We start from the raw sequence: 13,533 nt of genomic DNA on the forward strand, positions 1-13,533 counted from the left end.
GAGGCAGAAAAACATGTCGCAAAAAAATAGCCTACTTAGCAAGCAAAAGGCGCAGTGAGAAGTTCACCAGCGACGACAACATTATATCGTCTTGGGATATTATGGAAATTACGTCGTAGGTGTCTTCTTATTTAGGTACACTTGTGTTGTATGTACTGCCATTGATTGTAAGTTTGCGCGATCTCGTGAACTGTGAGTTCTCGTCCCTGGGCACCTGATGAGACAGAAAAGCAAACAAGTTTATAGGGTATTTTGGACGTTGTTGTAGTTCTCATAATATTACGAACACAAAGTGTAGGGTAAAGGGCATACAACCGAGTGGATTTATTCGATATAGGTATACCGTACGACTCTCGTATATTTATTTAATACTTATTCAAAATGGGTTAAAACACGAAGAACCAAACTCTCGCATATCTAACCCTAGCAGCTTAGCTTATATTCGTCTTGGCAAAAATCTAGGTCGTTAGGTAACAGGTATAATAGTATGGAAAATGTACTATTAAGTCGAGGAACGACAGTCGGACCGCTTCGTCGTTGGTGAACGAGGAAAGGAAATCTTACCACTTGAAATAATAATACTGGAATGGAAAACACGTCGAAAATCAGAGTATAAAACGGCGAGAGAGAAAAGTTTGCGCGAGATGATGGGAAATTAAACCGAGCGTCTCGCATTGTTTGCATTTTTACCATCTTCTATGGTTGAATTCGACAGCAAGGTGAAGCCGGTGCGGGGTATCTATTTAACGAAACTTACACGAGTAGGCATAGTAGTAGCACGATGCGAATTTCCACAAGTCCTTTGAGTACACAACGAGAAAGTTTTTTCCACGAATATTCCTCGTTTTATTGGTTGAAAAACCGCTTGAAATATACACGCTCGTGTGCTCGTCGTATTCGTGTGTGTAGGTACAGATCGACACAGGACCTGTGTGGAAAAAACTGTACTCGATTAGCTGTCTATCGTGGTAGGTATACTATAAAGTAATATAATATAATATAAAATGTCCGACGTTAATACACACAGACACCTAATGCGGCATCAAAGCGAAAACAATCAAAAAATATAATCCCTCATCACCTGATACAAATACGAAAAACGCTACGACGAGATATACGAGTACGTATATAGCCATAGGAAGCGATAACACAGTAGCGTGAGTCTATATAGAGTGTACATAGAACTTGGGGATAGTGAGGAGTATCAGGGGATACCTTTTAAGCGAGTTCAAAGGAATCGTAAATTATTTTAGGAGCTTTCGTAGTATCTATGGTAACGGCAGACTGCGCTAATGAGACGCAAAATTCATTAACGCTGCCGGCTGCTCGCTGGTTTTACCTTTTGTTGGCACTCTCGAAGGTAGGCAGGTTTCTACCTCGTCGTTTAAGTACCTATGCCGAAAATACGCTAGTAAGTATATAAACACACAGCCACAGCTTCGTCGATGGCGAATTTGCAGAATTGCCATTACCCGGCCAACGAGGTATTTCCATCTTCATTGGGGGGCACGTAGGGTAAAATTCCTTCGAAATGTCACCGATTTGAAATTTGTTTAAGAGAAAAAAAAACGTGTCCCTAGAACAGGTACATCGTGTACGCGTTTCCATATGTAAAACGCTGAAAAAAAAAAAAGAAAAAACTTTCACAGAGGCGGAACCGTGATGTAGTTTGGATGCTGTAAATAGGAGCCGCCCTGCAACAACGATGATGAGGGAGCAACGATAGAGGAAAAAAACCTTCGGAGCGCATGCGTTTTTTCCCATCGCTGCAAAAGGTCGGCCGAAGAAGCGGAGGCGGTCGAATTTTCAAAGATGTACTACTGTTTCCTCATTTTCAGATACGTTCTTGCAAACGATCGTCTCCCGGCGCTTACTGTTTTATGGGATGTTGCCGTAACTGTCTATCTTCTTTACAGCCGAATAAAAGTGTGCACCAGTTTCGCCGATCTCGGGTATGTCAAGTTTTCATTACTCTTTATCGTAGTTTTTTTTCACGTTGTTATAGTTAGATATTTAAGACGAGGTCCAGCAATCTGATTCCGGATGCTGGATAGCGATTAAAGAACTCGATGAGCTATTTTTAATATACCTGAAATGAGATGAATTTATCTCGATTAAAGTACTCGGCTGGCTTTTTAAAATTAATGCAACGCTTTCTGCAACCGCAGCGAGACTGGCAGCTTTGAAAATGCGAGTAACGTGGGCGCTGAGTGGGCATATTTTGCGACGTCCTCTATTTTCGGATGAATTCTTTTTTTCAATCTGTAAAAATGCGATAAAAAATAATCAGAGACGTGTAAATTGATACAAAATTCTCATTTCGAGAGTGTACTTGAAATAAATTCGAGATGGAAGAGGGATACCGAAGACGTCGCGAAGAAAAGTGGCTGCAAAATCTCAAGAAAGGAAAAAAAACGTCAAAAAAATTACGTAAAACGCCACTTTAAACTCGAGGAACGAGACGTTACCTTTTTTTTTTGTAGATTGCTTAATAGAACTTCGTTCTGCCCACGTATTGTTTTGGCCGCAGAAGGGTTCTTGTCCAATTTTCGAGTGGCAGTCACGATCTTCTCTTTATCTCAGCAAATCTCAACCTTTGTGCGTTTGGTTTCGAGCAATTTAACGATTCGGTGATTCAGATTTTCGATTTTATTTCAAAATTGCTAGTTCAGAAATCGAGTTGAAATAGATTGAATAATTTATTTCGCATTTTTTCACTTCTGAAAAAAAAAGAAAAATACAAAATTATTAATTATAACTGAAAAAGTCTAAGGAATTCGTTCAGAGTGGGAGGAAGAGAGGGGGGTCGAAAAAATAACGTAAAAATCCAGAGGAAAGGTTACGAACCAAAAATCTCTTCTTCAGATATGAAAATCCGTCAAATCTGTATCATTTGATCTCAAAGTGCAAACTATTCAGCCCTTGGAACTTCTAATACAACGCAGCTTGATTGATCGTTTTCCCACTTTTATCTCATTTCTGGATTTTTAATTCAAAAAATTAATTCTTCTGAATAATTCGCTAGAGAAGGCAAAATATCGTGAAATGGAAGACATCAATTTATAGACTTTCGAAAATGATGAATTTTTCTTCATTGCTTCAAAATCATTCTTGAAAAAATCGACGTTGAATTATTTCGGCCATAAAACTTATTTTCCAGCAATTCTCACCAACTCTCCATTGAATAAAATTACCTAGATTCAGATAGGAACGATACAGTGTTAAATCAAATCATAAAATTCCAATATAAACGATAAAATCAAACCCCTGGTCAAAAAACCACAACTTTCAGCGGGTAACATTGAAATAACATGATGATCATTCATTATGAATACGTCGATGCTGAATTAATTCAGAAAAAAATACATCACCTTGCAATTTTCATCATTTTTCCTGCTTTTTCATTCAATAAAATTACCTAGATTTAGATACGAACAACGCAGCTATGAATTAAATCCCAATTTCGACACATCTCGATTCACAAAAACCTGCAACTTTCATCCGCGTACATTAAAATACAATGATGATCATTAATATTTCCAACACAATATTGAATAAAAAAAATCAGCGAACCTAATTTCAAGTTGAATTGATTAAGCAGCTAATCGATGGAAACTGAGTAGGTACCCGGTCCGTTTGAATGAGGAACGTGGAAACTGGGAAGCGATGAAATAGAAAGTTGTGTAGGTAGGGGATTTTAATAAGCTGTCATTTGCATTGCATATCTTACTCCTTGAAATATTACTTCCGATTCTTCGTCAAATCTGGCTAAATTTAAATAACTTAGAATAGAATATTGTCAATCTCGTAATAATCATTTTTCGTACTTGGATAATCTTCGAATCGTATAAATTTCACATTCCATTATCATTATTATAATATCTTCTTCGCGTTTAAACGTCGTAAAATATTCAAAACCTGAAAATCTGCAAAATTTAATAAACTTACTTACAGAATAACTGCCTCGAAACAATGCAAAAACCCTTCAAAAAATTGGGAAATTCGAGCTCTTGTAACAATATACTTACGCATTCGTATCGATTTAGACAGAAAAATAAGTCACCACGAGCAAAATAAAGGAATCAGCGCTGTGAAAATGATATCGCCGCATAAACAGATCGCAATTTTGATAAAGTAAAAATAGGGTCGCGTATATAAGATCATTATCTTGGCCTTTGAAATAACTCCATCGTTGGAAAAAGCTGCAGATACTCGTTTGAAAATTTTCCAAAAATATAATCGAAGCAGGAACGACAACGAACGTTATTGTTAACCTAAGCAAAAATAAAAAGATCGATGAAATGAATTCCAATTTCTACACAGTGGATTGAATAACACACTTGGTGTATACTTGGAATTGGCATCTTGGTAATCTACACTTTTAGCTGTAATATGTGTTTACTGAGAAGATTAAAACGAGAACGTTGTTCAAATGGGGAGGAATTACTTACGTCATCGTTGATGTAAAAGCATAGGGTTCTGCATAATTAAATGTGTTTTCCGCCAGAGAATTAATTCGGCTTTCTATAACTCGATCGATTAATCCTTTGAAAGGTATCACTATAACTGATTTGGATTTTATTTATAACGTGTATAGTTTTGAATAATACATCTTCACGATGGAATCACAATAAATGCTCTGTGAACATATTAGATACAGAGAGAATATGATAAGAACTCAAGTTTCATTCCAAAATACGAATTACTCTTCTTTTGTTTCTACGTTGAATCTTCTCTTATATCCTGCAGATGAATAATGAACTGATACCTAACAATGTGAGTTAGCGAGTTGGAATTACTTTACCAGACAAGATTAAACATTTACCTATCCAATATGGTAGTTGACGACTGACGTTCACCTAGGTAGGATTTGAAGTAAACTCATCTACCTACGTATTTCGTATCTTCATCATCTTCAAGCGAGACATTTTTGCATTTTTATGATTTCATTATATTTATATATCTTCCTACTTATCTTAGTTCGGGAACTTTTTAACGATTGACGGAGGTTCAACTTTTTGTTCTTAAACTTACTCGAAGATGAAAGTTAATCCTCGGGGATATTATAACTTGTAATAGCAAATTCCAGCCAGCGAAGAAAAGACTGGCTCAAGTCTCGGGTTTCACTTGTGGATTCTTATGTAAAGTTTGATACACATATCATAAGGCACGAGATGAAGCCTTAGACTGGCCATATTTATCATCAATTCACCTGTAACATTTAAATTAGATCATTTTGTAATTATTATAACTTTTGTTAATATATTTACTCAATGTATGGTCCTCGTTCTGTAAATTCGCCACGTCAGATGGAACATTTTTCATCGTAGCGAAATATAATTTGATAAAATATCTACGAAAAGTACCACTTGAGGCGTATACGTACGTACAATTACATTTTACGATCTAGTTACCTATATATTTTTAAAAAAGAAAGTTTGTACGGTTTTATTTCAGTCTAGCTACGATATCTTGGTAGGTTTCCATTTCTGTTCTGCTATACGAATATGGAAATCTCGTTCGAAAGATGACAGAAGGTTCAACGTTTGTAATGAATTAATTGCTAATCTTTATTTACCTGTGAACAAAAATTTTCAATATATCATAAGACTTGTATTAAATATTCTTGAAATGACAATGTTAATTAAACATGACATTCCATACGAAAAACATTTGCAAGATGATCATTCAAATAGGTAGATACATAAATAAAATATCGAATTCTCTCATCAACTTCTGCAGATGATCTACATACATCGTTCCTTTAACTAAACAAATTCAACATTCGAGAAGAAAATTGAAAGAAAACTGAGTCAAATACCTACGCCATTATTTTCCAATATACCTACCTACAGCATCTGCGATAAAAATAATCGACGAAGAGCACCTCGCAGGCAAGTATATGTATAAACAAGCGGTATAAATTTGGTATACTTTTTCACAGGTAATTTTAATCGATTCTGTGCTGTACCATAAAATAGATGCGAGTTTAACCGTATATAAATTTATTGGCCGATAAAAGAAAGCGTAATAATCGGCGAATATTTTTCGCAGCATTCGGTTTCGGCGTCGGTGGCATTATCGTCAGAAGCTCATGTGTAAATATTCCATTTTCCACCTTTGAGTAACTTTTACAGTTTTTAAGCAAGTTGTACGATAGTTCATACAATGTAATTTCGTCCATCATCATCTAAACATATCGATCTGTTGGCATGGCAACCACATCACCAAAAAGCATCCCTTTTCATTTCACCCTATCTCGCACTCACTACACATTCCGAACATTGTCCTCTTACGCGAATGAAATTTTCTTTGAATTTCACTTTATCCGCGTATTCGTCGTTCGTCGCGTACACTCGTTCATCGCCCTGCGATCGTTTTTTCTTCTTCGTATACTCGTATGCACACAATACACCCTTTTCAACACATACTCACTATAATAAACTCGCCAACGATTCATTTTTCCCAAACAAAACATCGTCAAGATAAATATTTTCCCATTGTAGTTTATCTTGTCGTTTTCGACGATACGTTACGTGTAAATATGATCGTTTAGGTTTAGGATTTGTAAACAGCTTCTCGCAGCGACGATGGAATGGCTGCTCATGCCGGCAAATAGCCTAGCCGTTCGTTTATAGGGAACCTATATAGGTAGTCGAATTTCAATCTACAGCGAATAAATATTTACTCGATCGAGATTAGCAGGGAAATAAAAATTAATATTTGACGGTTATTAATTTTCATCGTATCTTTACCTATAGCTATAGATAACGAATACACGAACTGACGTACCTACCTGTGATTACTCTGCGGATTTCCCAAAGGAACCGACGATGAAGATTTACGTCGAAAGTAAACTACCTATTCGTCGCGAATTTTCTCAATCGTAGCTTATATCGTAAACTAAAATCATACAGGTTAATCTGAATTGTATTAGCATAACGTCATTTTTAATTACATCTTCCGTCGTCGGTTTTAAAATATCTGAAAAGAGAAAAAAACAGCATCAAATTATCGATTCCTTTTTACATAATATTATCCGAGATGAGTTATTAATTTACATTTACAAACACAGATGGCCAATCAAACGAGGCCACGCAGTCTGACAAAATATCATCTGTTTCTATAGTAACGAGCGTTTTTCATCTTCAAAGGGTATTTCGATCTTTTGCAAATGTTGCTTTTATGTCATTGAACGCGTAACGTTACGTAGTCTGCGTTAATACCTCCTTTTTCCTTCGTAGTATTTACATATTTATTAGTTTACGCTCGTTCGCTCATCTTTTGCTGGAATGCTAATAAAACACAGCGGATGAACGAGTTCGACGAATTGTTAATTACATTTTCATAAACCGTCTTGCTTGGTGTAATTTGAATACTCATTTTTACAGATTCACTTACAGAGCAATCCATTGGAGATGCTGGAAGCTAGGTTGGACCGGTACCGGTTCACTGCAGCGAATTATCGTCACGTTTTATACATTTTAATACGAATTATTAGGGCTAGGATTTTTATGCGCTAAAAAAACAGTTTTAAGCGCTTATAAAAAGCAGTTAAAATGGCCAAAAAAAGCAAAATTATGCGCCAAAAAATCTAAAAAAGCGAAAATAAGCGGTTTGTAAGTGCATCATGTGGCATATCAGAATGCAGGTATTTTTAAGCTGATTGCAAAAATCCTATTGAATTTCCTATCAAGTTTAAACTGAATTATTTAAATCAAAAAAATATAAAAAATCATTTATTTTAGATTTAATTTTTGAACAAAAACATAATGTACCTACAAGTGACAGATTACAAGATTTAGGTAAATAAAAACTAACTGATTAAAAATTCAAATGTTCGTTTGCAAAATCAGAGATCAAAATGTTTTTATTTTTTTTCCCAACTAAAATAGTTTGAAAGTGATTTTTTTTGACAAAACAACGAAAATTTGAGTTTTTAGAACGATTTTTTGTCGTTTTTCTTCGAAATATGCGCTAAAGTACTTGAAAAAGCGCTAAAAAAGCGGTTATCGGCCATTTTTTGCTGAAAATAAGCAGTTTTAAGCGTTTATGGTCTAAAAAAGCAAAATTATGCGCTAAAAAATTTTGCTATTCGGCTTAAAAATGCATGAATCGCAAAAGAAACATTGTTATGCGGTATCTGCTGCAGCGCATTCAGACAAGCATTTGCATAAAAATCCTAGCCCTACGAATTATGAATATTACCTTCTTATAAATCCACCTACATTGATTGAATTGTCGAAATAAATACACTGAAACTGAACAAATTCGTCAATTAATTCATTAAAACAATGGAAAATATTAAATATCGAGCTAAAGCTCTATCCGGTTCAACTTCAACCTTACCGGTTTTTCCAAGAAACCGAACGTTGAATCGGGTACTTCGTGTTGATTCGTTTCGTTCCGGAAATTTTTCAGCCAATCGCATTTATTCATAGCTACCAAAAACTAGAACGTAAATTTCTCACGGATAATCTTCATTCTTCAACTTGCTACGTTTAACATTAACTCGAATTAAAAACGTATATTTTTTTGAAAAATTACTTAATTTGATTTAAAAGTAAAATTCGACGACAAAAACACCCAAATTTCGAGCAAAAACAAATTTTTCTGCATAAAAATGATTTTTTAGCCAATTATACAAAGTGAGTTGGCAACATTTATTCATTGTTGTTTACTTGTTTACCGGAAAAATTTTGATTGATAATGCAAAAAATAATGTGGAATTGAGATTTTTAATTAATTATCGTAGATTTATAATATATTTAATGATTAAAACTTCATTTACGTCAAAATGGTGAGTAACTTTATCCATATTTTACCTTCCCGAAGCTTGAATTTGACCAAGACGTTGTGTTTCAGTTGCCGCTATCGTTGTTGAAAACTGCTCAAAACCATCCCATGGTGAGTATATTCCTGCAATAAAAACAAGTAATACTCGATTAACTATGTTTCTAATTAATAATTATTCTATAGTTGGTCGAATTAAAGAATGGAGAAACATATAACGGACATTTAGTATGCTGTGATAGTTGGATGAACATAAATTTACGTGAAGTAATCTGCACATCTCGAGTAAGTTTCGAATACTCAGTACTCGAAGATTGTGTTAGTTTCTGCAGTGATTCAACCTACAACTTTGTCTTTATAGGATGGAGATAAATTTTGGAGAATGCCGGAATGTTACATTCGAGGAATAACTATAAAATATATTAGAATACCGGACGAAGTAATCGATATGATGAAAGAAGACATGGTAACTAAACAAAAAGCTCGCGGAGATGGCCGACCTGGACGTGGAGCTCCCGGACAACGTGGAAGAAACGCACCTAGAGGTATTTGTTCGCTGATATCCTCGTTATTGAATACTTCCTGCGTAGATAATAATAATTTTTGGGTATGTTTCGCAGGATCTTTGGGAGGACGAGGCAAAACGACCGGAGGTGTTGTTCGACATAACCCATATCCCAAAAAGAATTAATCGTGTAATCGTTAAATATTTTTATTAAAAAGTATGTATATAAAAAAAATAAATACTATCGATATTATCTGTCTTATTCGTTGAGCTTTTTAGTTTATTTTGTACGCTTAAGTAACTTCACTCGATGCTCATTCCTCCGGTTAAAATCTCAACATTATTCTCCTTTTTCTTCCATACCTGCTAAATCCTGAAGCTTAGATAAGTTTGATTCTAGTTCTTGTTAAAATCTTGATGATGTTATCGTCTTCTAAATCTTTCATACACTTGGCAAATAATTCATCGGTGATTGGCTGAAACAGAATGAAATATCAATCATGAATATTTTCGAAATCGTTCGTAGATTTATCTAATCAACTTACCTCGTGACTTCTTTCTTTTAATCCGGCGAGTAATTCTTGCCTTTCGACGGTGACCGCATCGGTATCGTTTTTATATTTCTTTTTCAACTGAACGACAACTTTATTCAACTCGACGGTGACCAAGCGTTGTTTTTCTTTGGCAGCTGTGCTGACACCGCTTGTTAAAATACTAACGTCTACTCTACCGGTAAGTGGATCTGTGGCTGATTGTTTCAAAGCTTCGCGATGTAATCTGTGGCAAAAATACACGAATTTAAACCCCGAATGTATGAAAATTAATCTAGAAAGTTATAAGTTCATACCTGAAAGCTTCTTCGACATCGGGAACGTCGACTATAGAAGATAACCTCATTTTAGCATGCGCTTCTGCTAATCGAATCAATGATTCGAGCTGTCTAGGATACGCAGATACTTGACCACGACCACTACCCAATTTTCTCATTTCTACGTAAAAAGTCACCAGTCTTTGAGATGCTGCTTCGTTCAAACGAGGATGAATGTTTTCTTTAGCGTAGGCGATGTAATCTTTTAAAATGCTCATATCCTTCAAAAAGAGAAATAACACGATTAGAAACGCTTCAATAAATGAGTCATTTCGAATGGTGCATTCTTTACCATTAATTCTTCCTCGTCTTCTTCGTTACGTCTGTGGTACAGGGAGACTAAATGCCAGGCTAATCTACGATCGAATTGATCGCTTTGTGGATCGAGCATCAAGAATATAAGATCGAATCTCGACAATAAAGTATGAGGTAACATGATATTGTCAATAATTGTCTTATTCTTGTTCCATTGCGATTCGCATGGATTAGCTGCAGCTAAAATCGATGTACGAGCGTTCAATTGACAAATAATACCGGCTTTCGCAATACTTAGCGTTTGTTGTTCCATAACCTGTAACGGGGCAAATTCAAAATTACTTTTTTGATTTTTGAAAACGGAAGAGAGGGCTGAAATCATTTTCGGAATCGATATTTACCTCGTGCAAAATACTTCTCGTAGAATCGTTCATTTTATCAAACTCGTCGATACAACAAACACCATTATCAGCCAAAACCAAAGCTCCCCTGAAATTAAAAAATTTTTTTACACACAGACTGTTGAAAAATACGACTAAAAATATTCCAGTATTCTTACGTTTGCAAAACAAGTTGTCTGGTTTCAGGATCTTTGGTTACATACGCTGTCAAACCCACAGCAGATGATCCTTTACCACTCGTATACTGACTACGAGGCACCAAATTGTAAACGTAGGTCAATAATTGCGATTTACTCGTACCAGGATCACCGCATAATAAAATATTGATCTCAGCCCTGTAAAATATTCGAGCAATTAGCACCTTCGTTGGTAAGATTTTTACATGGGAAATATTCCGGTGAACGAATAATTACCTGAAAGTTCCACGACCGGTATGCTCAGATGATTTTCTAGTGCCACCGAATAATTGCAACAAGATACCTTTCTTGATATCATCGTTTTCGTAAATCGACGGAGCCAGTGCTCGAGCAAGACGTTCGTAGATGTCGTCTTTTTTCGACAATTCTTGTATTTGTTCGATTTTTTCAGGAGGGAATTGATGCAGTTTTCTACGAACAGATCAAAATGACAGATTAATATTTTATAAATAGACGTCTAATGTGTTTCTTCTAAAGCAGAAACTCACCCTTCTTCATTAACGTATAATCTTTTCTCGTCTAATTTTCTGAAATGTACCACGTCGATGTAAGTTTTGTAAATGGATCTCACGTTACTGACTCGAGGATTAACTTGGATCGGAACAGCTCGATAAATACCAGTAATAGTGACACGTTCACCGGGTTGTACAGCGTCCACCATATCATTATAGCACATCAACATTACAGTATGAGGAGTCTGACCAGCCGGAATGTCGTCTGTAATTCCCACAACCTAATTAGTTTCAGAATACTCGTACAAATGACAGTAAAATTTCCATTTCAAGCTTACCAGGAGATTCTTGTAATTTAACCACTTGTTTATCAGTGAACTGGGATCGATTATGGACCAATTGAAAACAATGATTGGTCGAGCAACTTGAACACAACGTAGGTTCATTTATGTATCCTCTTTCGATTGTAACAGATGTCACGAATGAACACACAATGCATTTGAAAAATGCCTCGCGAATTTCTGGGATAAGGTTGCTGGTTCTTATAACCATGCCACTGATCGTAATCAAATGATCGATATCTGGGGAAAAATTGATCTTTAGTATCACACCACGTAAGAGAAATCAATTAAAAATATTACCTTCGGGATTCAAAGCTCTCATATTCTTCGTTTTACGAGAATTGTAAGGACGAACTTGGATCTGATGTTCTAACACAGCAGCAGGGTGTTTCTCGAAAAACATTTCGTTGGCAGCCATATCGAAAGCGGGGATTACTTCTTGAGGATAGCATATCAACTGTTGATATAAATCGGCGTCGAATGATTCCAAATGGGCGCAATTTACGTTCAAGAATGGCTCTTCCAGGACACGAATCTAATTCAACGAACGTATTATTATCAACTCCAGATCATTTTTCGAGAAAAATTCAAAATTACACTCACCTCCTCGAGTTTCTGCATGTACAGAGGTAAAGTTCTATCGATTTCTTCGGATATTTCATCTTCAGCCGGAGATTCTTCGACAAACTCCACGATAAACCGTTTGAATTTCAGTTTACATTTACTAATAACTACATTGGTTCCTAGAATAACGAAGTTAGGAGCAGCATCCGACTCAGAGCTTTGGCTAATGACGCCTTCTTCTTCTTCCTGCAACCAAACACATTCAATAAATCGATTTCAAAACAAACACAAACGAATCGAAACAACTTACGTTAATTTGATCAAAAGCCAAGTTGACTTGTCGAACTCTGCGGTCGGTTCGTATATCAGGACGCTGACGCATTGGCGTTCCTCTCAAACCAGACCGAGTCGATCTAGTCGATCCGACAGAACTCGGGGTACCATAATTCATCGGCGAACTAAGATCTATTTCGCTCATACCTAAGCCATAAAACACAAGATTTACACCAAGTTCACAAAGACTAGAAATACGTTCATGATCCAAAATTCATACCTTGATGGAATGGGCTACTGAAAGGAGCGTTCTGAGGCTGTGATGTTGGATCAGCTTCAGAAGCTGATACATGATCTCGTTCAGAAGTACCCGGTACTCGTCGACGAGACGGTGTAGTATTTCTACTCGAAGGTGTTCGTATATTCGCGTCACCGTTGACATGACCATTTTGTCGTCTTTGACTACGAGGTGTGTTTCTTCTGGGAGTCAGAGAACCGTCATTTTCCGATCTACGTTCCGGAGTACGAGGTGGTTGACTGCGAGGACTGCTCATATTCTGTTGAATTCACAAAAATCCAAGTTATTATGAAGCCGGATAAGGTGAGATATCTGATGTGTTTCTCAAAGTGAGTGTTATGGTACTTACTTCAGGTACTTTTCGGACTCTTATAACTTAAAACGTGAACACGAGAAATTAACAATGGCACAACACATAAAAATTACTAAAACGGAATGCAATACAGTCGTTAATTATCATTAAAAATATCAATTAATTCACAAGATAAAAGAAAGAAAATAATGAGGATGAAAAGATTCCGGCGGCAAAAATGTTTTGACAACTTTCAAACACAATAAACACACAGGTATGCAACTTTGTTCAACT

General features: G+C 36.0%; 2 protein-coding genes across 2 annotated transcripts; one reads left to right on the top strand and one right to left on the bottom strand.

Moving 5' to 3' along the window:
- Nucleotides 1–8,646: 8,646 nt before the first annotated feature.
- On the top strand, nt 8,647–9,551 carry LOC135837371 (U6 snRNA-associated Sm-like protein LSm4). The gene is made up of 5 exons (XM_065352654.1): nt 8,647–8,800; nt 8,866–8,907; nt 8,980–9,078; nt 9,155–9,338; nt 9,414–9,551. Exons 1-5 carry the CDS (start codon nt 8,798–8,800, stop codon nt 9,482–9,484), a joined length of 399 nt encoding a protein of 132 aa, XP_065208726.1. The 5' UTR covers nt 8,647–8,797; the 3' UTR covers nt 9,485–9,551.
- Nucleotides 9,490–13,477, bottom strand: dpa (disc proliferation abnormal). Its single transcript, XM_065352074.1, has 14 exons — nt 13,297–13,477; nt 12,930–13,206; nt 12,687–12,856; nt 12,416–12,622; nt 12,113–12,347; nt 11,810–12,052; nt 11,508–11,736; nt 11,236–11,430; nt 10,981–11,157; nt 10,823–10,910; nt 10,459–10,737; nt 10,146–10,387; nt 9,844–10,075; nt 9,490–9,774 (listed from the first exon to the last, which is right to left on the bottom strand). Exons 2-14 carry the CDS (start codon nt 13,201–13,203, stop codon nt 9,679–9,681), a joined length of 2,667 nt encoding a protein of 888 aa, XP_065208146.1. The 5' UTR covers nt 13,204–13,206; nt 13,297–13,477; the 3' UTR covers nt 9,490–9,678.
- Between the last annotated feature and the right edge of the window lie 56 nt (nt 13,478–13,533).

The sequence above is a fragment of the Planococcus citri genome, chromosome 1, assembly GCF_950023065.1.
Source record: "Planococcus citri chromosome 1, ihPlaCitr1.1, whole genome shotgun sequence".
NCBI lineage: Eukaryota > Metazoa > Arthropoda > Insecta > Hemiptera > Pseudococcidae > Planococcus > Planococcus citri.